General features: G+C 39.8%; 2 protein-coding genes across 3 annotated transcripts; one reads left to right on the top strand and one right to left on the bottom strand.

Moving 5' to 3' along the window:
* Window positions 1-1586: 1586 nt before the first annotated feature.
* On the top strand, window positions 1587-15895 carry ikbkb (inhibitor of nuclear factor kappa B kinase subunit beta). The gene is made up of 22 exons (XM_026320771.1): window positions 1587-1720; window positions 2651-2772; window positions 4323-4417; window positions 6229-6349; window positions 7220-7289; window positions 8510-8598; window positions 9116-9205; window positions 9301-9425; window positions 9933-10040; window positions 10126-10255; window positions 10581-10775; window positions 10883-10997; window positions 11255-11378; window positions 11460-11611; window positions 11806-11867; window positions 11962-12062; window positions 12147-12196; window positions 12310-12409; window positions 13592-13739; window positions 14065-14162; window positions 14570-14663; window positions 14851-15895. The coding sequence occupies exons 2-22, from the start codon at window positions 2668-2670 to the stop codon at window positions 14908-14910; spliced, it is 2232 nt and encodes a 743-aa protein (XP_026176556.1). The 5' UTR covers window positions 1587-1720; window positions 2651-2667; the 3' UTR covers window positions 14911-15895.
* A 4-nt stretch (window positions 15896-15899) lies between these two features.
* On the bottom strand, window positions 15900-24332 carry vdac3 (voltage-dependent anion channel 3). Of its 2 annotated transcripts, XM_026320772.1 has the most exons (10): window positions 24244-24310; window positions 21566-21682; window positions 19767-19838; window positions 19489-19538; window positions 18419-18571; window positions 18230-18282; window positions 17853-18080; window positions 17535-17685; window positions 16999-17056; window positions 15900-16914 (listed from the first exon to the last, which is right to left on the bottom strand). In XM_026320772.1, exons 2-10 carry the CDS (start codon window positions 21678-21680, stop codon window positions 16823-16825), a joined length of 972 nt encoding a protein of 323 aa, XP_026176557.1. In that variant the 5' UTR covers window positions 21681-21682; window positions 24244-24310; the 3' UTR covers window positions 15900-16822. The 2 variants fall into 2 exon arrangements, with proteins under 2 accessions (XP_026176557.1, XP_026176558.1); XM_026320773.1 differs by lacking the exon at window positions 21566-21682 and having other exon boundaries at window positions 24244-24332.
* Window positions 24333-24562: the final 230 nt, after the last annotated feature.

Genomic DNA, 24562 nt, shown 5'->3' on the forward strand with positions numbered 1-24562 from the left:
AGGAATACATGCAGAGGGAAAGAAAGAGGACACAGAGAAGTCACAAAGTCAGTGACATTCAATGGTCGCACATAAATGTATGGCCAGAGTAAAGTGGAGAGAGGAGAGGAGCTAGGTGCATGATGGGAAGTCCCCTGGCAGTCATAGCATCCTAACTAAGGGATAGTTCAGGGACCCTTGACAGAGTCCTGACTAAAAGCTTTGTCTGCCTTTTGAACCCAGACTGGGTTTTTGGAAAGTCTAGAAACCACAAGTAGACCTGCACTCTGAGAGAAAAGTGCTCTACTGGGATATATGGTACTATGAGGTCTTTAAGGTATGAAGGAGCTTGATCATGAAGGGATTTGTATGTGAGAAGAAGGATTTTAAATTCTACTCTGGATTTTACATGGAGCCAATGAAGAGAAACTAATATAGGAGAAATATGATCTCTCCTGCTAGTTCCTGTCAGGACTCAGGCGGCACCATTCTGGATTTAGGCAATATTCCATTTCTAGGAATTTGTTTTATGTCAGTTAAACACTGTTTGTATGTGTTTGCTACAAACACGTAACGATGCTCACTGGAATAGCGTAGGAACCTGCCTCATATTTTGTTTGTGTAAACAGGAAAGTATCTGCAACCCAATAGCGTGGGTCTTATATACACACCAATTGCATCAGGAAACGTCAGACATGTTCGATGGCTTAATGAGCGTGAGTTGACTGTTTTCACCTTGTCCAAGAAAAACAGATGATGAAATAAAGAACATCTGGAAGTTATGTGAACCCTCTCCAAGAGCTACATCTGATAAACTGGAAGTACTAGATGAATAAGATTCAGCCAGGAAGGATCCTAAAAAGGAAGATACAATAAAAGCTTTCTCATGTTGTTTAAACCAACAAGGTGATGTGAAGTAACGCTTGAGATGAGCTGTCAGGCCCAGCAGACAGGGGATGTCTCTGCTGTCCTGGAAACTTGATCCAACCATTGGTCACAAAATCTTAAACAAACATATATTATGTCCATTCCCAAAATCATGTGTCATTTGGAGACACAGTAAATACATTTATTGTGCTTCTGTAAGCTTTTACTATTTTATGGACTCTCGGGCTATGTGCTATAATTTATACTTTAAATTTAAGAAATTACTTTGTGTCAAAGATCTTGCGTTTTTCTTTTCTTTTCAGAAAATAAAAGAGATTTAAACTCATCCTTACTTTGCCATCAGACCCAGTGAAGCAAAACAAACAACACATTTCTAAATGTCATCTTGAAAGTTAAAGAACAGTTTATTGCAGATTGTTATGTGGACAATTCAAACTGTGACAGGATACGATGGTGTGTAAGAATATTTTCTTATCAACAAGGGATCAATTCTACTATAACGTCACATTCAGCCATTAAAAATTAAACACACACCTTTCTAAATTATTCTTTTATTTTTATATAGCTAAGCAGCAATAAGCTGTAGGTTGAGACTAAATATAGACAGAAGAAGCGAAGAAACAGAGAAAATCCCAATGAAACCATCGTCCACCTTCCTGTAAACCAGCAGCTGGATGACAGCAGAGGACTGCGCCTCCGTGGGGGCGTGTTTCTGCAGGTTGACAGGAAATCAGAGTATCAGGAAGTTCAACGTCTTTGAGAGTCGTTGTGTCGCTGTAGTGTTTTAGGTTTAAGTCGTCGGATACAGTTTGGAAAGAAACCTCAGGTGTGAACGCTGCCTGCGAAGTCTAAGGTAGGATTTAGTCCAGGAAACATTTTAGTTGGCGCGTTTGTCTGCGTGAAAATGAAAAACAACCGAAAACAAACACGTTGTTGTGCATTGCAACAACTTCAGAAAGCAGGAAGCACAACCAGAAACAAAGTCATCTTTAGGGTTAAAGTGTGTTTGTGCCGAGATAAATGTTTACAGTGGAGCAGGACATCAGAAGTGGTGCATGTTAAACAGGCCTGATACATGTTGTATAAAACTGTAACTACATTCCCCTCATCTGCTGTGAAAAGCAGCATTAACTCTGTGTTTATACACCAACACTTATTTTCAAAAGTTAATATGTGACAACTTTGGCTTTCCTTCATATAATTAACTAAACATGACATGGATGGTCCCCTGCTATAAAAGTGTAAAATATATGTTAATATGTTGGAAACAAGTTCACTAAAAAAGTGAAACTAAAAACCTCGGGCTTTATGAGCAGTCAAAACAGAATGGGTCACAAAAGGTGTGTCGTATTGTCTTCAGGTTTACTACACACCTTTTGTCCACCTGGGTCAAAGAGACCCATTCTGTTCTGACTGCTTATGAAGCATGAGGTAAGCATAAATGTTCAATATTTCCTGGATCATTTAAATGGTTGGTCATAGTTAATCACCAGATTAATCGATGCATTAGCTGGACTTTGACATGTAGCTTTGAAGGCTTAGTTTCAGCATCCTGATGTTATCGCACTAATATGCTCAATTGAGCCTTGGGATGAAAAACTGATTAACTGTGGGTTTAGATGACAACAAAGCATTTTCTTTAATGCTGTACTTAGGACAAGCTTGAAGTGTTTTTAGATCCTTTCACTAGTCCTCTATTTTTTTCTGGTGTTAGCGCCACAGTGTCATTCATGTGACTGTAGGCTGTAGAGTTTATTCTTGTTATTTGTCGTACTGGGTGCAGGACCAGCTGACGAGGCCATGAATCGAGTCCCCCTGCAGCAGCCGCAGACCTGTGGGTCCTGGGAGCTGAAGGAGCGGCTGGGCACCGGTGGATTTGGGAATGTCACAAAATGGCAAAATAAGGTGCACAAACCACAAACTTTTACATCTGTACAAGACCCTGTTTTATTTGTGGCTATGATAGGATCGGTTATACCGTAAGCCTGAATGACTGTGAGTGTGTTTAAATAACAGGCTGTTACACCACCTGCAAAATGTTTGAGCATTTTTAAGTGCTCAGATTTTCGTCATGTCATGCTGACATTTCCCACCAGACATCAGCAATCTCATCATCACATATCTAATCACATATCTAAATGAAAACTAAAAAAAATTCAGGACCTTCTTTTTACAAACATATCTTGGAATTTAAAAATTGTAGCAAACTCTCATTTCAGTCCAGGTGTGCTCAAAAAAGGGGTTTGGACCTGACCCATTTTTGATAATAGCATGACATCAGTGCAGGAAGCTGTCGTCTTTATGCACTAAGCCCAGTGGGAATAGTATCTATTGTAATGATATCACTCTAAGTCACAGGATGAGAGCACTGAAGAGATGCATCATTAATAAGAGGGCACTATGGGAACACAAACACACCCACTTAGTGGACTTTCCTCTTCCTGACTTTAAAAGTGTCGGTTGTGTTACTCACACCTACTTTCAAGGTAAAGTGAGAGCTTTGTTTAAGCCAGGCAGCATCAAGTGGATAAAGAAGTGACGGGGCATCAGAAACCTGAGTAAAGCAAGTTGATCTTTTGAGAAGTATTTGTCATGCAGTTTAGCATATAATAGATTTTACATGAACACTTCTCATTTCTTTAAAACAGTCCTCCCTCCTGCTACTGCTGTTTACAATAATCAAGGAAGTAGCGTTCAAGAGCAACTGATTTTTTTCTTAAACAGTGTTATCACAGTATTAATTGCCAGGCAATGGGAAACTTAGGAGGAAAATGACGAATGTGAATTTCCTCTATTCCTGTATTAATGACAATGCTGTGGCCTATTATTAGTTCATAGATCACACTAAGGGAAGCCGAGTAGCTGCCTTTTCCTTTGAAAAGCAGTTCTTGTGATGGACTTGTGCTGCTCAACATTTTTGTCAAGTGCTGTCTGGCTGGCAGTCTGGCTGGCTGTCTGGCTGGCTGGCTGGCTGGCATCCGAGATATGTGTTGTAATACATGCATCTGAAGTTGCAACAGCACATGTGATGTTACTGATATGTGGTAAAAAATAGTCAAATTAAATTAAATACTGCATAGCTTTGTACGTTGGTCTGACGTCAAAGATGAAACCTTGAGCTTCCAGTTTTCTGATGTTTTATAGACAAACAGATGAATTTAGAAAATAGTTAGCTAACGAATTTATTATAAATACAATTGTTGGATGCAGCCTGAAATGTAAATAACCTTTCCCAACTATGAGGTTCACTTTAAAATGTTTAAAACTATTGTTAATATTTTGTCACTTCAAGTTCTAAATCATGATTTACAGTCCATTTTACTTATTTTTACGACCTAAAGATTTGTGGTGCTACTTAACTACTGGATGTTAACATTAATTTCCCTTCTTTATGGAATACCCACTGATAATATCTAATAATAACATTGTGTGTGTGTTTGTCTGTGCACTTTCAGGACACAGAGGAGCAGATCGCTATAAAGCAGTGCCGGCAGGAGCTGAGCGACAGAAACAAAGAGAGGTGGTGCCTGGAGATCCAGATCATGAAGAGGTCAGTTTTACTGTGTTAGCCCCACCACCCTTCCTCTTTACAGTACAGGGCGCGCGGCACATGTGGCACCTTTTGTCTAGATGTCAACCAGTAAAGGTGCAGCAGTGGTTCCTGTTGTATGTGTCATGTCACATGCTTGCTCATACAGTATCGGATGGTGTTATGTGTCTGCTGCAGGACAGAACAGATTTGAGCTTTATTCTGTAATATCCACAGAGAGAAAAAGGTCCGATTTCTTAACAGTTTTCTTGTTTGTTATTTGAACACAGCATCGTGCCCTACCTCATGTCTTTGTTTACATAAGATGAAGTGATGCATCTTGGCATATGACACATTTTTAACTTGGCTGAAGAAATTTGTGACTTCCCCATTTCTTTTTACCATCCAAAATCTTTCATGCTTCATGCTGTTTTTGGTATGAGAGACAAGTTTTGGTTTGACGTGTTGTGACTCAATGTGGTATATTCCATGGCTATATCCATGCTTATGAGTTAGACTTTGACTTTTATGTACCCATCTGTTTCCCAAATTTTCCTAAAATATAACTTTAAATTTATTTCCTGAAATAGTAAAAAAGAACATTAAATAATTAGAACACAATCCATGTTCAGGTTATTTTGGTCTGGTCGTGGTTATTTCTGAACTGGCAATGTGCCGCCTCCTCATTTTGCCCTGCTTTGGTTTGTGTCCATTTGCACACATCTGTGTTGTCTATTAACTGTGTCAGTTTAGGTGACACCATTTGAGCTGGTGGAACTTTTACTTGTTTTGATCGTTTGTGAGAAGAAGTGTGTGTGTGTGTGTGTGTGTGTGTGTGTGTGTGTGTCTGTGTCTGTGTCTACTTGTATTGCGATCTTTGTTAGTACCATTTTAAGCATATTTATATCAAAGTGAGGAATGCATTATATCTATGAGTTAGTCACAACTATAGAAATACAAATGTATGTGTGTGTATGTGTTTTGTAATTTAATGGTACAAACATGAATATAAAACCATTTCTTTCCTTGTCCCAGTTTAACAAGTGTGTTGTTTTCAGGCAGACATGGTCATAGCCACAATCCTCCCGTGCACCCACGCTCAATTCGTGGAAAAACCACAGGGCAGGGGACTCATGCATGGCAGCCTACCATTATATTATTACAGCTACTTAAGACAGATGTACACTTGCACATATACTTTCCTGCATCAGAGAATCCTGTTGTAACACAATATGACTATACTAGTTCTAATCATGTTGCTTTGATTATTCACTAATTTGACCAAATGTTGCAGCCCTGAAGGAAAAACAGGCTGTTAATGATCAATAACTGATCATAATAGTAGCTCATTGCTCTAGGGATGAATGTTATCTCTCTGCTGCTATTATAGCTGTAATAACACATGTCACAATGTTATGGTTACCATGTACAAAAGTTTCCTGGTGTATCTGGTATCAGTTTGAGTTTGTTATCTTTATATTTCTCCTTTGCTTTTTTAAAAAGGGCCTAACCCTGTGATAACCAAAAACACTTTGTTTCAGTCACAGCTCAGATTCTGTGAACACGTTATCCTTTGTTTTTATAAGATGCATTTGTTCAACAGAGTGATGGAGAAAAAACTGCAGGTATATGCTGTGAAATTGATGCAATATATTGTGTTGCTTCATAGAAGTAGTTAGATTACTGGTTCCCAACCTCTGCACCCAGACCCACAGAGGGGTCACAAGAAAAATGTGAGGGGCCATGAGAAGAGTAACAGAATAGAAAAACAGAAACACATTTTTGCTTCAAAAATCCCACCGACTAATATCTGCTGGTGTTTCCTCACTCAGGTTGGATCATGTTAACGTGGTTGCAGCTAGAGAGGTTCCTGAGGGAATGCAGAAACTCATGGCCATCAATGACCTGCCACTGCTGGCAATGGAGTATTGTCAGGGAGGGGATCTGAGAAAGGTAAAAAGCCTGTTGCATGTTTGCAAGTCTGCACACATGTGGCTTAGGGCAATTAATCCCGTGTCCTAAGACACATCTGAGTGTTGAATTCCAATGAATTATCATTAAGTGGTAATAATCTGTGTTGATTACATCTGTGTTTTTTCTCCTCGCTCACACATGAATGTGACAGTCTCCTTTGTTTGGCCGATCCCAGATGATTGTTTCTTAAATGCAGTTTTTTTCTGGGGTTAAAATGTTCTGCGTTTTTTATTTTAAAACCAAAAGAGTGTGCTGCCTCAGGTGAAAGACAGTGTTGGCACCAGACAGCCACCAGAGGAAGAAATTGCTAACCATCACAATCCCCAGTGTCATAAAATTTTTAAAGCATCCCAGATTGTCAAAAATGAGGCCGTTGAGCTGGGGGCGAATGGAGTGGTTAGTAGGAACGGCGAGCGGAAAACAGCACCAACCTGTTTTGTCAGGCCTCCCACAAGTTTCCAGAAGTGGAACACTTTAAATATAGTGTTTAGGGAAGTGAAAAAAATCAAAGTCTTTATAACACAAGTGTTGATTTGCCAACTTGCAAAACTTCTTTGGCTTCTAAAAATCAGATCACCAGTGCAAAAAATGCCTTGTGAAAAAGTTCTGTTTATGTATGAGAGAGTAAATACGTGGGTTTTTTCTGAGCCTGTTTGTGACCTGTCTGTAAGAATTACATGTCTGAACCTTAAGAAATGCAATGCACTCACCGGATGGAAAATATCTGTTTTATAGAAGAGCAGGACAGCAGAAAGTAAAAGATAACAGATTAATGAAGCTTTTAACAGATGGTCTTCTTCTATGGTTTTCTTTCCAAGTGTCAGGTTTTTGTGTTTATGTTCTCTGCAGTATCTGAACCTCTTGGAGAACTGCTGTGGAATGAGGGAGGGCTCCGTTTTGATTCTGTTACGTGACATTTGTGAGTATCCTATTCAATCCCCAGCTTCAGTGTGACTGTTACGAAATCTTTAATCATGTGTATGTGAGAGTGAACGATTGATTGAGTGATTGAGTGAGCTGGCAGTGTGATTAGTTTCCTGTAGTGTGGAGGAAATGACCATAGTGACCTGTACCGTGATGTCATCAATTACCAAAATCCACCAACCTCTAAGTCACCAAGGCAAAACAGCTCAGAGTCAGACAGATGCTTACGTCAACAATCGGACACCCGCGCTGGTTTTCACAAGCAGTTTATGAACGCTAACATCCACAACACGTGGTGTACGAAGAGGTTTGGGACAGGGCACACTGTATGGATCACACATGTCCAGAGTGGAGATTACACTAAAACACACACACTCAACACAGAAACTCCTTTTCCTGTCCGTTGGTGGATGTTTCCTGATAATGAATGATCCCCGTTAAAATGGTTCATGAGCAAGGGAAAACACATCCCCACCCTCAAACACACACACACACACACACACACGCACGCACACACACATACATTGAGATGCTAAATGCTTATGAGTTTTTCTTCGCTATACTCTGCCAACACACACAGTAGTCACCCTTTGATGCACGAGTGAGCTGACATTATAGTTTCATTTAAAACAGAGACAAAACCCATTACACTTTAACTTTAGTTACAACACATTAACTGGTAAAGAATGTGCTGTATATACAAGATATATGCACCACTGTCGTCATCGCTGTGCCTTCAGTGAAACTGTTAATTAAAAATGTCATATCTGGTGGCAAATAACACTGATGAAAACAGTGTAATGTTGACATTAGCGCCTCACTGATACCTGGATTTTTGAGGCTGAGGCTAATGCTAATTTTTCACTTCTTAATTATTCATTTAAAACTATTTCCTTAAATAACTGCTGCAAATATATGTCCTGAGCAGAGTGGACAGAACTGTGAGGTGCTCTCTGCTTGACCAACTAACAAGCTGATATCAGCTCATACGTCTTATCTCTAGCACAACATCTAACACGACATTAAACTCCTTCATTTGAGAGTAAGCCATTAATCTCAGCTGGGGTTAATAATATAGGTAAATTCTGAATGTTGCTCACGATCCTCTGCATGTTTGTATACCCTAACTCACCAAATCATTTATAATGCTAACAACCGGAGCTCTTCATCCTTCTTTTCTTCTGACTCTTCTTGCCTCTTCCTTGTTCCCCACAGCTTCGGCCTTGACCTACCTCCACAACAAGAGGATCATCCACAGAGATTTGAAACCAGAAAACATTGTGTTGCAGCAAGGAGAGAAGAGAGTGAGTTAAAGACCTCATGAACTGTCTCGTGATGACAAATACACCCAAACCACAACAAAGAGCCTCATATAAAAGGTTCTTGCCTCTATGTGGGTTATGTGGAATAAGTGGAGGAGACTCGTCTCGCTCGTGTCAACATGTTTGGACTCAACAGTTTTCTGCACTGAAAATTTAATGTGGAAAACTTATCCTTGCAATTATGATGAGTTCCCTCGCTCATGGGCCTCCTTTTCATTTCTTCGTTATGCAACGTTTTATAAAAATGTCATCGTCCAGCTACAACAGGATACAGGAGAATGAAGAATGTGAAGTGAGGCCAGACATATTATTATGAACACTTGTTCATGTTTACGGTGGTTGGAAAAGTTATGCACAGTTGAATAGAAAACTGATATTTGTAGTAGCCAGTAAGCAAAGAAGCACAATTCCCAAAAATTGCTCCTTCAAACTAGCCATTTTTTACATGATAACATTTTGCTAATGACATATTTTCTTTTGCTGTCTCCCATAATCCTAGTTGATCCACAAGATCATAGACCTTGGCTATGCTAAAGAGCTTGACCAGAGCAGCCTTTGCATTTCGTTTGTGGGGACACTGCAGTACTTAGTAAGTGATGAAACACAAGTGAATGTGTTTTACAGTCTTTGCATTGTTTTCTAGACAGAAACAACTGCACCTCATGTTTTTACTCCATCTTTCAGGCTCCAGAGCTCATTGAGCGGCAGAAATACACAGTCACGGTGGACTACTGGAGCTTTGGGACTTTGGTGTTTGAATGTATTACAGGATTTCGTCCTTTCTTACCAACATGGCAGCCCGTTCCCTGGTAAAAGAAGTCATGGTTTTTAAAACTAGTTTAAGGGTGTCAAGATTTTCACCTTTTTTCTGAGTCTATTGTAACTTTTGGAAAATAAGATGAATAATAATGTTTTTGAATGTTAGGCAATGATAGGATTAGTTCCAAATTAATATTATTGTTACATGGCTGCATTCGAGAAACAGTGAATATATAAATAAACCAGAGTTATCCAAGTAAAGAATTGCAGGATATGTGGGTTGTGCCAATGTTAATACCCCTCGTGCCTTGCTAATATGATAAATGAAAGAAATATCACTCCCAGTGGGCCTGTGTTACTTGGAGACAAATATTTTCTCATTATCGCAATACTTTAGGTTCAGTGCCTGGCACGTACACAGGTCACAATTTGCCATCATCAAACTGAGGGTAGAATTGTAGAAAAAGAAACACTCAAAAATTGAAAGATATGACACTCCAAACCTAAATTTGTGGGGCTATTCTCTCATATACATATAAATCTGTATCCTTTACTAGGCACAATAAATTGAGGCTGAAGCAGGATGATGACATTGTCGTTTATGAGGATCTCTCAGGGGAAGTCCGCTTTTCTAAACATCTGCCACAGCCCAACAACCTAAACAGGTGATTTTATTTGTGACAGACACACACGTACACAAACTGATTGAAGACGTCTGTTATCTCGGTCTAACGTCTTAACTGTTGACAGCCTGTTATTAGAGAAGCTGGAGAGGTGGCTGAAGCTGATGTTGAAGTGGTCTCCTCAGGAGAGAGGCAAAGACTGTAGTGTTACACCCAGTGACTGCTTCTCCCAGCTGCAGCTCATCCTGCAGCTCAAGGTTAATTTGGCAATTCATTTATTTATTCTTTCACTACATCGCATTTGCTCCATGTGGTCATGTTGTCTTTTTTGTTCTTTTGTTGGACATTTCTCAGAAATCACTAGTATGATGATTGACAAAACCTAAAATAAAAGTAAAGGTTACAAGTTTGAATCTGTGGCATTAAACAAATTAGCTTATAGACATAGATGGTAATTATTAAAGGTGCCTCTTCTGATTTTTAGGGTTTGGTGGAATTTGAAGGGATTGAGCATCTTTTTCTAATTACCTAGGTCGACACATTTACTTGTTCTTTCTTCATGTGCTTGGTTCCTGTTTTCAGCTCGTCCATGTCCTGAACATGATGTCTGCAAAGATCCTGACATATTCGGTCTCAGATGGTGAGACTGTAGCTGACCTTCAGCTGAGAATAGAAAAAGACACCAACATCCCTGCAGCCAATCAAGAGCTGCTGCTAGAGGCAGGATTAGCCTTGGAGCCTAATGGACTGGCCACACAGTGCGCCATAGATTACACAGTAATATCTAACATAACATAATCTATGCACAATACTTTCACAGAATATTCAGCAGCACAGTGTGATAATCCACTGGGTCATAGTGTTATTGTGACCTTCATTTGTAGGAGATAGATGGGCGACGGACGGATTTGCCTCTGGTCTTCCTTTTTGATCGCTCCTCCTGCAGTTATGAGCCCCAGTTTGCTCCTCGCGTTCTACCTGAAAACATCCGTTTCGTCCGTGAGTACAAAGATATATATATATATATATATATATATAAAAGTATGCAATATATATTTTGTGTTTTGTCATGATTTATTTATTGTTTTTCTTATGTCAGTTAATTCAGTTGAATGTGCTTTAATTGCTGTGAACTCTGAAACCTTTAAAACCCAGTGAGAAGCTAATGTTCTCCTTGAGTTAATACATTTAAAATAACTAGCATCCTTTGCTTTTATCCGATTCTGTCTCTTTGTCTGTCCCTTTATTTCTCATAGAAAATGACCCTAAGCACCTCCTGCCTTACAGTCCTCTGAGGAGGACTTGTGGCCAAGCGTGGCACACCATCCGCTCCCTGAAGGAAGACTGGCAAAGACTTCAGCAGGGGCAGAAAGCTGCTATGTAGGACATACACAAACACACAACATACTGCACACACATGTATTAACAGTTTGATTAAACACACATTTCTTCTTCTGTCAGCATGAGCCTGCTGAGACACAACTCCTCACTGTCCAAACAGAAGAATGAAATGGTGTCCATGCACCAGAGACTCGTGGCCAAGCTGGACTTCTTCACAACCAGCCTTCACATAGACATGGACAAATATCAGGAGCAGACGTCCACTGGGATCGGTACTATGTTAGAAATGTTATAAAACATCATGTTGGTAGATAGTGAATACTGCCAAAACCTCATTTACCCTGTTTTTTAACCGTGCCGTCTTAAATTGGTGTCTTCTGTATTTTCCCCCCACACAAGAAGTGAACTTGAATGTCTGAATGTCTGGTTTGACTCTCACTAATGTTAAGCTTGTCACTTTTTCTAGCATCAGAGAAACTGCTGGGTGTGTGGAGGGAGATGGAGCAAACTGCTGTTAGCTGTGGTCAGGTAGATTTGAGTGTGTTTCTCTGTGTGTGTGTGTGTGTGGAAAGAATATTGACGTGTGCTTCAGAAAAGACTAAACCCATGTGTGGGTGTTTAGGCGAAGGTGAGTGAACTGGAGGAAGAGATGATGCAGCTGCAGCAGGATATAGTGGATGTGCAGAGGCAGCCGTGGAGGAGTGGAGAGGCCCTGGACACACTGTAAGTCTGAGCCAAGCTAAACTGTAAAAACAACATAAACAGTGTGATCTTAGACTCTGCTCTTTTCTCCTCTTTGATCCTTAGTGAAGGAAAAGCCATGGAGCTGTTCCGCAAACTCAGAGAGAAACCCAGAGGTTTGGATTTTTCATGCATCTGTTCACTTTTTACTTAACAATCGTTATGGTGTCTTCATGTGAAAATAAACCTGCTTTTTATCTTCTGCTGGCTTTCTTTTTCCCCTGCCCAGACCAAAGATGTTCAGGGGACAGTCAGGAGGTGGTGCGTCTCGTGGTTCAGGCTGTGCAGTTCTATGAGAGGAAGCTCCGGGACTTTTATACACATCTCAGGTACTTGCACAGAAATTAGTCAATGCAGAACGTCACTATGTTTGGGAAAATGTGGTTTGGAGCACTGAGTGAATTTGGGGAAGCTGTGTCATTGACCTGTATAAATCCCATTTGGAAGTTGCCATCTTTATATAAACATAAATGTATGCCAGAAATACTAAAACTTAAGGTCCAGTAAATGGTTTGAAGAGCAAAGTTAGGGCCAGTTTTCATGCAGACCTACTGTATCAGAACTTAACAGATTGGATACTAATTACTTTCGTAATGACAAATGCCTGATTTAATATTTGTATATGAGTATTAAATATACCTATATTTAATTAAAGGACACATTTGGTTGAACAGTTTGTTCAGCTTTCTATTAATCCCAAAAACTGATACCCAACCCTATCTGACTGCCAATCTGCACCAAGACCCAGTAATGAAAGGTTCTGCAGAGCCACATGCTCTAGGGGTTTTGAGATAAACAGAAAGTCACAAAAAAAGAACTATGAGGGTGAAACAGGCCACTTTCACAACAGAAAAAGAAGCACAGGTGCAAATAATAGTCAAAGTGGCTGCATTATTGTTACTGTTCTGTACTGGTATTACAAAGACCCTTAACTGAGGTGGAACAAGGTTATTAGCTCTGAGAGTGCTTTTTGTCTAATGACAACTCAAATATCTGCCTGTTCTAAAAGAGAAACAGGAGAGTGATGCTTTTGTCTGGTATGTAGACACCCACACTGCCCTGAGGGGCCTGATCAACCAGTGTTGGAGGCAGTGAAAACAAATGTGCTGGTGACCTATTAACATTTACAGCTAAAATCTGATGGATACGTGTAATGTGACAAATATGCACCATTTAATCAAGTGCATGGAGACATTTTTAACTGCTGATGGCTCATTATAAAGAGTTAAAAAGTCATTTTATTAATGAAAGTTTTTCATTTGGTATTATATATTATATCACATAACACCTTGTTAATGAATGACTTGGGGTTTAAATAATCCATTCCAAAAGACACTCCCTTTCATAACATGGCAGCTTATTAGTTATCTGCAACAATTAATCGCTGATTCATTAAACCTAACATCCTACCAGTCCTACACTTTCTTACATATAAGTAGAGAATATCCAGTGGCAGCACAATGTGTTGTTAAGATTTCTCCCTTTGTTGCACCACACTTTATTGTGTGTAGTAAGACAGCAGTGTGTCGTCAGCGTGTGATGGAGCTGCTGCCGAAGGTGGAGGGCGTGGTCCAGAGGATGGCTGAGAGCGAACAAGTCCTGATGAGTCTGCAGGAGAAACGACAGAGGGAGCTGTGGAACCTGCTCAAAGTCGCTTGTGTGAGGACGTGAACTACTCACAAACACAAAATGCTTTCCCACCATCTAGGGAAGCCTGTTAATTGGACATAATTGTACATTATAATATGAAAGGACGCAGGTTATATTTATGTTTTAGCACCTGTGTATGTTTCATTTTAAATATCAGCTCTACTGTTGAATAGTCTTGATGCCAAAATGCAAAATCCTAAAACTCAATAAAAATAGAAACATAAGAATTAGTTTTATATCTTCTACACTAAGCCGATGCTCTATATGTATGCTCTATAGATCTATATATATTGTATGAGCTAACACAGAATACTCATCATTTTGTCTTCTGCAGAGTAAAGTTCGCAGCCCCGTAAGTGGGAGTCCCGATGGAATACGAACCCCCTCGTCAGTGCCGCCTCTTCTCACCCCCAGACACAGCTTACAGCAGTTGTGAGTGCACTCACGCAGACACACAAACTGGAGTTTTCTATTCAGCATCTGAGATTTATGTTGTGTACTGTTATTAAGGACTACATAAGACAAAACTAAACTTGAGACTTTGCTCACCTACACAGATATTGACAAGTTTCCCGCAAGGAAGCATCTTAATTTTTTTTTTCATTACATCTTTTGATTTTCACACATATGCTGACTACGTAGGTCAAATGTGTGGAACTTTTCTTTGTATTCCAGTCATGCACAAACTCACCACTTTATATTCAATTCATAAACTTCTCACGAATTCCCCATTTTCAGTATTACTGAAGTTTTTTTTTTTTAAGGTCACAAATAGTTTTCATGGTAAACTTTCTGAAGCCCTGAGTAACATGCATGAATCATGTTGGGTGTGTCTGCAGTGATGAGTCTCTTGTGGAGGAGAACAAGACATTTGAGAGTCGGCTCCAGAGTTTGCTGCATGACACCATCCAGGAGTCGGAGAGTAGTATGGAGGTACGGTACATACATGCTCACACTCCCTCACACCAAGCAACATATTTCCCCCTTCATCAGCTCTCACACTCCTCTTGTTCTGATGCCGAACAGCTGCCTGTCATGGTTTATGACCAATTCATTGTTGCTGTCGTAATTATCTGTGATGACAGTTTGAAAAAAAAAAAAACGTTTGTTTTTGTCTTAGATGTTGAGTGAGTGGACTTGGCTACGTGGAGACCAGAATTTCTCCAGCGACCTCTCTTAAACCTGGTTTCATTTTTACATATGGTACTCTACTGCCACCGTGTGGACAGGATGTCGAAGTCCATGGGAGTGTGGTACCAACTGTTCTGACAACGTGAATAGGAGTAAGCTGCTGCCACATATTTTGCTTAATGAGTTTATGGAGTAGATAAACCTACTCACTGCCAATATTTTGAAAACTATATCCAATTCTAACTCTGTTTTGATCAGAGTTTAAAATATTTAGGTAAGCATTTTTATTTATTTACCTATTTGGAAGTTTAAAAGAACCTGGCGTAAAGCTGCGCTATGCAAAGGTCAAGCATTATACACAAAAATTGTTTATAAACTTAAACTGTTTATAAAATCCCAGTCAGAACATTCCTACAGTTGTACAGTATCTGGAGACACTTGCAGACAGCACAGCATTTCAAATTGGCACCTGACAAATTTTATCCTCAAATTAAATAGGAGAGAATTCATGAATGTAAATAATGTGTTACAAGTCTGTAACCATAAATATTTAAAACCCAAGTTTTAAAAGTATATATAGTACATATGTTTCACTATGTTTGGACTTCTATCAAGAAATATTAATTGTATTTTAAATCTTATGTATTACACAAATATTATATATTATTACACATAAGTAAAAAGTTTTTGTTATGTCCTCAGATATCGCAGCCTTGAGCTGTGTTAAATACTTAAATGTAAATGTGTATCCATTTTTATATATTTTTCCTAGTGCACAATTGTTTTATAGTAAATGTAAGACAATCGGTGACTGGCATTGAAATCTAGAATAACTGTATCCAGAATGACTGTATGAATGCAATGTTTTAGTAAGAGGAACATCTCTACCATTTGGTCAACAGAACCAACAGTCCAGAATCGCTGCAGTAACTTCACCTGTTGCTGAGCTTCAGATTGCCAAGAGTGTTACAGAGGTTGCATATACAAGTTACCTTTTCTGTTTCATGTCAAGCAAAATAAAAAACACCATCTAATTTCTAGTGGTTTACATTCTTTATTCCATTAATTCAGGAAAATCCATTTAAGGTCCTAACTGTTGACTTATTTTCCTATACAAAGCACAGCACAGATGAAATAAAGTGAAATGTAGTGATGAAGGCTTAACAAGGTACAGGACATAAATGAGACGGGACAAAGAAGTGACACACAGCTCCAAACAGCCACCAGCCCTAAACCTAAAAAACAGACATTTAGGCAACTCTGGTTCACAGTTTATAGCTGTGTTACTGAGGTCAGCAGGTGGAATCAGTTACTCCACTCGCTCTGAGAAGGATCATCCACTCTTTGTCTTTTCTGCTTAATGTACCTTAGTTATTATTGCATCTGTTTACAGTCACTGTACCTGTCAATGAAAAGTCAAAAACTTCCCTCTACCCATGAAACCATGCAGCAAAACCACAATATACAGAAACAAGCATCTTCTTATATACTTAAAGCCCAGAGTGCAAACACAGGTGTTGCCCAGGATGACCAGGATGACCAGGTGGTCAACTGAGAAGGTGTTTTCAATCATGTTTCATGCTCTATTAAAAGTGCACTCTGTCTGTTCAGACTGGTTTATAAGTGACACTCACATTGGAAACAGGTGTTTTGCATTAATTGCCTGCTGACAAATCAGGTTTTTTTTCTGGGATTGAAGATAATGTAAAGAATGTAAAATTTAATAACCACTAAATTCTTCTTGATTTCTTTTAAATACCGGAGGATTTGAAAACTGCTTGGTCTATCAGGGTTAAGGCCAAAGAATGCTTTTATCTGTGCATATGTGTGTAGGACTTAAGAGGGAAGATGTGGTTATGTGTCACTGAGTGGATATTTTCAGTGCTGTCACCTCAGGGCTCTTTCTTAATCTCCTGCATTGCTTTCCTCTCAGTCTTATTGTCTGTCCTCCCTCTGAATCGTTACGCTTCCAGCTCGAAACCCATGCCGACTTTGTGTCCACCGCCATTTACATTCTTCCCATCAACCAGAGCTGACAAGGTGAGCTTCACTCCTGCATGGAAGAACACACATCACATAACCCTGCATATGCTCTACAGAAATAGGTTTAAAAAAACAAAACAAAGCAGTGACTAACCTGTCCTGAGGGTTTGTGTGTATCCAACTCCAACAAGGCAGGCGTTGTTTACCTTGGCCTGTGAGGAAAAAACAAATGATGGATGAGACCATGAATGCAGCATTAGGAGAGCTGATGTACAAAAACTGGGATGCACTGACATATCATACAGTATCTATGCTGAGCAGTGTGTCTGTATGGAGTCTTTCATTAGCAACAGTAGCAGTGTGGTTCTAGGATCATATCTTAGCATCTATTGATCAGCTGGCCATAATATTTTGTACAGACGATAGTGGAATGAATGCTGCTTAATGCTTATCCTCAGACTTTTCATTTAGCACCACCAGTAAGTTGACATTTTTTGTGGTTAACACATTCATGCCACTCTCAGAATGGATTGTATTAACTTGGCTAAACACTGCTAAATACCAGTATGTTAACAGTCACTATGCAACAACTAAGCAACATCTCAAGGATCATTCCTTACAGGGTGAGCTTCACAGTGATGTTTTTTAATGTATTATTTTAAATGTGGATATTCTGATGTCAGTTCTTACAGACAGGGAGACATCCTTATCCAGCTGATATTTGGCCCCAATTCCAAAGCGTGTGTTGTTGCTTCCAGCTGTCCAGGCCAGGTGGACCGCTGTCTCCAAGTTGCTGTTCACCTTTTGGTAAATAGAGCCACCAAACTCTGTTCCATCATTACTGAAACACAAGAGCAGAACACAGATACAAAAGGTGGAAATCAGCAGCAGCATCTAGCTGTTTGAAATTAGTTTCATCCTGGGGAAATGCTTCCTGTCTCATTGCTGTGCTCATTCAGTGTATCACATCCATTTCCTGCCTCTCCTCACGGTGCTGCAGTGACTCACACATTGGTATGAAGCTGGAAGTCACCGGCCTTGTATCCAAGGGCAAAGTTGTTCTGGATCAGTTTAGATTTGGCAGTGTCAAAAGCCAACTGGTAGCCAGCAAGCCAGCCCTCGAAGCCCAGCACAGCAGCTGCATGGATGGTGGGACCAGCCATGTCAAAGTCCAGGTCACAGCCCACATTGACATAGTCACGTTTGTAACCAGTCTTCAATTTGGCACTCTTCTTGCTACAGGAAGAAACCAAGAAGAAAATCATTTAGACAGCAATACTGCATTATTAATGTTAATGAATGTATTGACTGACTAATCTATTCATATTGGTGTCAATTTACTGAAGACACTGAAAACTACTTAGCATGAATTGGATTGCTCTTACCCAGTGTTGGGCACAAACGATGTGTCCAGACCAAGCTTCAGGCCCTTGGCCAGCTACAGGAGACACAGACTATGAGCTAATGTTTTATCTGAAAGTGAGTACATCGATGTTTTGATCATTTTTGAATAAGCTAGTAAAATCCTTTCATATTCTCTTGAAATACTTATAATGACTAATATTCTGTTCCACCTGGTCCTCCACTGTGATTTCTGTGGTGAGAGTGTTGTCTGTGTTCCATTTCTGGTTGAAGCTGAGGCCCAGCTCACTCATTTTGTACTTGGTCTCCAGGTGGCCTCCTGACTTCCCCGTGTCTGTGTTGTTGGAGCCAGAGGTGGCAAACTCCTGCAGGACGAAGAGGGATGGAATAGTGAAGAGGAGGATGGAGATGGAGAAATGTGAGGGCCACAGTATAGCCCATCTAATAAACTAAGGGCAGAGAGGGTGGGAACACATTCAGCAAAGAAGAGACACAAAGATGGAGAAAGTGAGTGTATGCAGAAATGAGTTGGGAAGGAAAACTGAGAAGATAGGCAGAACTGTGAGGGAGAGTTTGTTTGTGAGTGTATTCGAGGATCAGTGATGTTACAGCTGCAGCTGTTGGGGTAATGGTGTCATTTAGATAGACTACTGCTGCAAAGAATCACTTGGCAGAAAGCCTCCACACATCATCTGTACACAAACACACAACTGGTATGACTGGCTTACCCTGCAGTGCACCTGTGTTTAATCATTACATATGCACACACACTCTTACCATCTGACAGCAATGTCCAAAGAAGAGGCAGTAAAGAGAGAGAAGAGAGAAAGTTAGGGAGAACAACACAGAATTTACATGCAGCTGTTTATCCTGTCACTGGGAAAATGAAAGGCAGCACTAGAGAAAGTGGAAACGTGTGTGTGTTTGGACACACAAGTAAATATGTTTACACTGCTTTTTTTTCAATGCCATTTCAGTTTTGTGCCATGTAGGAAATTATTATTTTACCATGGCAGCAGGTTTATAACAACATGTCTGGAGTTAACTAAACACTGATATAGACTCAGCACTTCTGTCCCATGTTGATACACGTATGAAAGGCAAGAGCAAGGAGCACACGGGGCTGACATGGTGGATTCTGCTGACTCTGTATGTTAGACTGATTACACATCAGGCGGCAAACACACTTTGAGATGAGGTCTGTGAGTCAGCCGTTTGATTTACACCACTGAGTATTGAAATTTAAACACATCTGGCTTACAGAAACAACAGTGGTACTTACAACACCACTCTGGGACTTGGTCTTAATGTCCAGTTTGAGAGCTCCATAGCCTGGAGAAAAAGAACATGACGGAAATTTAAAAGAAAGAAAGGAAAGGGGGATGATTTACATCCTTTTTCTGCACAGCATGGCTCTAAAGCAGCTGCAACAAAAATAAACAGCCTTGATACAGAGTAAACAAAATGCTTCCTAATAAAAGTCCTGCTTCACCAGGGTTTCATCCAAAACAGTTAAAATATACCATACTGCATGAACGTGTTAAGAGTTTGTGGAGTTACCAAAGCCCTTGTTGAAGATGTCTTTGGCAGCTTTCCCCAAGTCAGAGTATGCAGGAGGGACAGCCATTGTGCCTAAGAAAACAGACACACACTGTAAAGTTTTTACAGTTTTTTACAATGTAACACACATACAAATACGCCTCCCACTGCCTTAACCTCACTGGATAGTTGAAGGGACACTCCAGCAATTTATGAATACATTAAGACAAAGCACTCATACATTTTTTGAATAAAACCCATAATAAACTCATAAATAAAAACTGTGGTTAAATTCTATGTCACAGAGGCCGAAACATCATGATTTTAAATCCCTAGTATGCGTTAAAGTCCAAAGACACCATACCATACACTTCCCATGATGCAATTTGATGCCATCTTATATTAGACCCTTCCTGACACCTCTTACATAATTTTCTGGTGCGTTACACATATTTTCTGTTAAAACAATAGTAACTGAGACCCCACAGGAGGGATTATTATAGATATTATACAAGCATTATTGCAGAAGCATTAGCGCTTTCCATGAGGATGAAACTGATCAGGTGGAGTGTCCCTGTAAATCTACATGCTAGAACATATGCTGCAAATAAATGCAAGCTGATTTCTTCTTGTAAATGTAGTGAACGCTGCACCTTTGTGGAAGCTGAGCAACACAACGCAATGCAAAAATGTAAAGTGTTGTATTACTAAGCACTGCAAATAGTGTTTTCAATCAAATATCAAAAAACATCAGTATACCTTTTTGCCTCAGTTAAAAAAACCCTCGCCATCTACAGGGCCCTATTTGGGGACTGGTGATAATCCAGCTTCTCTCCTCCCCCCTTCATCTTCCATGTGAATCCTATTGATTGCCTGGCTGCAGTCCATTAGCACGCAGCAGAGGTTGTTAAATTAACGGGGCTGTTTTTCTAGGAATCAGGGACTAGAAAAGTGCAATAGCAAATATTTTTGAAGATGAAAGAGCCATCCAACTGAGATATTTTGCTGCAAGAGAATACTGTACTTCAACATTAAGAGCATCCATATTGTGCTGTGCTTGTGAAGAGAAAGCATTGTATTATATATCATTTATAGTGTAGAACCAGCACTGCGCCTAGTAGACTCCCAGCTGACCTCAACACCTATAGGCTGTAAAAATATACAATATTGTGCAATATTGTCAGATTTTTCCATTTAAATATATTTTTATTGTTTTTAATTTTTCTATTCTGCTCCTACTTTTTATCTTGTGTCTTACTTGCTGCTGTGATTGTGTTAATTTACCTGCTGTGGGACAAAGGGTCTTCTTATCTTCTTCTTATAGAAATGCTATACAAGCCAATACAATAGAGCTAACCTAAGCAGTAGCAGGTTAGTCAGCAGCTACAGTACAAGTCCTGCACATTACTGCATTGCACCCCAGTGCTTCAGACAGTCATCAGGGTCCTCTGGGTCAGTGTGTGCGTGAAGACACTCTTGATAAGGTGACTGCATTCACTTGCAATCTAAACTTGTTTAATGTTTTACTACTGGGTTGCTTCCTTTCCTGTGCTTTTGTTCTGCAGCTTCCTGCTCTTGCTAATCTCACATCTTTTCTGCAGGAGATGGAAACAAGACTTAGCTTAGGGATATGCAACTTTTTATCATGCAATACATAAATTCCTGATCCTGTTTAATATTTTTATGGAATGCAGAATCGAAATAGACAAAAGGTAAAGATGAAATCTGCTCAAACCCCGAACACACAGTCACAGCCAGCGTGCACTCCAGGGACCCTGATGAGTCATCATCTGTCTATCTACCCACATAGACACACTCACCATGTCCCTTGGGTGCGTGGTGCTGACATGTCATACAGTGGTCTTTGTTCTCTGCCTGCTTGCATTTTCCTGTCTTGTCCTGCTGCACCACATTCCCCAGTCCTTTCTCTGCCATGTCTCTTCAGATGAGAGAAGTACACAGAGGAACAACAGAAAAGACGTCCCGCACTGTTTTGTATTACTGCATATGAGGAATGGGAGTGGCTGTCAAAACTTGCCACTGTCTGTAGCATGCAGTCAGAGGTTTCCTTTTTATGCAGAGAACTAACTATTGCATTACATTTTACAGTATGTGCATTGGCCAGCTGATGATGGATGTATTTACAGCATCTAAACACGACAAGGCCTGTGTTCTTCCCTTGCATGGCATTGGCAGATGGCATTTTTGTCAGACAATGAATACTGATTAGCTGCATGAAGGGCACAAAAAAATGATTAGATGAACTATAGACGCTTCTGTTCCCCCGATATAAAAACACAGAACACAGCAGATCATGCAGATAAGTGTCGGTCAACACGTACTACATCAGCAGCATGTTACAGTGACTGATGCAACTTGATGTCACAGCATTATTCACCTGCAGCATGACACTTACACAGGGAACATCAACTAACTCCTGTATTTAGAGCAGTCAGTTCAAATCATAACTAGTTCTAAGTTTTAAAAATTATTACTAAATAACAAACAGAGTTGAACTAAGGAGCCTCACGTGTGCATTTATATGTTGCTAAACTCAGATGTGACATCACTTGTTCCCAACTAAGACAATTCAAACAAAGTGAAAAAAACAAAACAGGAAATGAAAAGACTAAATGTTATCCAACTATGGAGAAAAATCTAATGTTCTTGTAGAATCCCATCTCTTTTACTAAGAAGTTTATCAAGGAAATAGGTTTTGATGATCTTTAATTCTCCATGTTCCACACAGAAACACCTGCCTGTAAGTGACAATGTGGGGAACTGCAGTGCTGCTCTGCATGTCTCAAACACTAAGCAACTGTGTGCCAGCTGAGCTGCATTTTACCTGCACTGCCTTTGTCATTTCACCCAGAAGACACTCCTTGTTGACTCTGTCTCCTTCTCATGTCCTTCACCAGAAGGTCCATTTTGACCCTGTCCCTCCTAGCCTTCATCCCTCAGTCTCAGCACTTGGTTTTATATTTAGCTCAGGTGAACCTGACACTAGAACACATGTGACTGGGTTTCAACATGTGTCCATGTCCAGGGTTAGGCTATTGAGACTCCAGTGAAATGTATTTGTCTGTACTGTGGCTCTACAGAAAGATACTTCTGTCAGTCATTATAACACTTTCATTGGCTGCAGTCAGAAGACAGCACTGACTGAGCTCAAAGGTCATAATGACGCCCATAAACAGGAGAACCAAAAGGAAAACAACAACCAAAAAACAACAAAATGGTGTCTGTCAGCTGTCTATACTTATTATTACTGAGTCTATTGAAAATGATCAAAGAAACCTGATGTACCAATAGTTGTATCAAACTTAAAGAAGTTTTCAGATTCCATTTATGTAAACTGGAGAAAATCAGCCACTTGAAGTCAAAGTGTTTCAGCATTTATTTTGACATTAATCCCATAATTACAAACAGGAATAATTTAGCAACTAAATGTGAAATTACTAATAATTGAGCACTTGCTAATGAAATGATACAAAACAAACGAACAAAAAAATGTGTATAATTGTATGAACAGGCAGTTAGACAATACAGACCAAACCTTCAGATAACAGGATACCATGAAGTGTGTGTGTGTGTGTGTGTGTGATAAGGTCAAGTGCAGTAAGGTTACACCAAGTCAATTTATATCTTGAATGTAAATTGATGCATTTGCTTCATAGTATGTCCCAGCTACACTACTGTTACTCTACGCACGTTAGCCATATAATAATCCTGTATAATACAATAATCCTGTATTGTTCTCAACGTGTTTTACTGAAATTAGATCAACAAACCTGATTTCAGAACTTTGGATCGCAACGTTTTGTAGTTTCCTACAAATATCGATGTTTAATTTGTCTAATGAATACTCACTGTGGATAAGTACCACTCTGTTAGATATCACTGGCCATATTGTGTAATTATAGGCGAGCGCGAGTAAAGGTTGTGTTGCCAGACGATAACGATGTTGTTATGTAGCTGTTCATGGGCCCTGTGCTTCTGGGCAAACAGACAGTTAATACGTTCTGACAAGATTTATGGCATCACGTCGCCATGACCCAGACCAGATGCGCCCACCTCTGGTTTCCATTGTCCGCGCGTTAAGACGCGCCTGTAGACTATGTGGAAGACAACGGTGCTTGGATACCATCTGTCTTTTTAGATGATTAAAATAAAATCTCTATTTTAAGTAATGTAGATGTTGCATCAGATTGGTAAAACAAGACTTTACAGTTATACAGCCATGACTTATCAAAAATACATTTTGCCCAGTCAAATTGTATTGATAAAGATTCAGTTTATAGCTGACAATTTGAGTCAGGATATGCAGGCCCGAACTGATCCCGAAACCCTGGCATACCGACCTGGTGCACGCCTATAGTCTGTGACTCATTCTCACTCAAAGTGAAAATCACAGCAGTTAAATCGTCATGCACACAAACCGATTTAAGACTGGGACTTTTGGAAATAAAGGGCCAGTCCAAAGTCCGTGATTTCTTACCTTTAGTAATGGGACGGAGTGTGCAGAGCTTGTCAGCGCTGTTCGCTGCAGCGGCCACAGTGAAGGAGAAAGCAGAGACGAGCAGACTGAGCAGGCGCGACCAGAACCTCAGCCGAGGGCGGGGCCGTTGTGCAAAGAAACCTTTAAATCTTATACGAATGTTTTGCAGGACTACATTGTATTCATGTTGTCTGGTAAAAGTATAATCCCATAATGCACCTATTATATTCATGAAAAAAGGTTTATGGTTAATTCCAGCACTATTATATTTAAAAAAAAATCATGGGATTACTTTTATTTCACCTTCATCTACTTAGGT

Source organism: Mastacembelus armatus, chromosome 9 (genome assembly GCF_900324485.2).
Source record: "Mastacembelus armatus chromosome 9, fMasArm1.2, whole genome shotgun sequence".
NCBI classification, from domain to species: domain Eukaryota; kingdom Metazoa; phylum Chordata; class Actinopteri; order Synbranchiformes; family Mastacembelidae; genus Mastacembelus; species Mastacembelus armatus.

Excerpts from the sequence above, each read along its gene's own strand:
- ikbkb (XM_026320771.1), top strand. The coding sequence starts at position 2,668 with ATGAATCGAGTCCCCCTGCAGCAGCCGCAGACCTGTGGGTCCTGGGAG. Across the intron at positions 7,290-8,509 it reads GATTCTGTTACGTGACATTT|CTTCGGCCTTGACCTACCTC; the intron begins GTGAGTATCCTA and ends TGTTCCCCACAG. Across the intron at positions 10,776-10,882 it reads AGTGCGCCATAGATTACACA|GAGATAGATGGGCGACGGAC; the intron begins GTAATATCTAAC and ends CTTCATTTGTAG.
- vdac3 (XM_026320772.1), bottom strand. The coding sequence starts at position 21,680 with ATGGCAGAGAAAGGACTGGGGAATGTGGTGCAGCAGGACAAGACAGGA. Across the intron at positions 18,572-19,488 it reads CCAAGTCCCAGAGTGGTGTT|GAGTTTGCCACCTCTGGCTC; the intron begins GTAAGTACCACT and ends TTCGTCCTGCAG. Across the intron at positions 17,686-17,852 it reads TTCCAGCTTCATACCAATGT|TAATGATGGAACAGAGTTTG; the intron begins GTGAGTCACTGC and ends CTTGTGTTTCAG.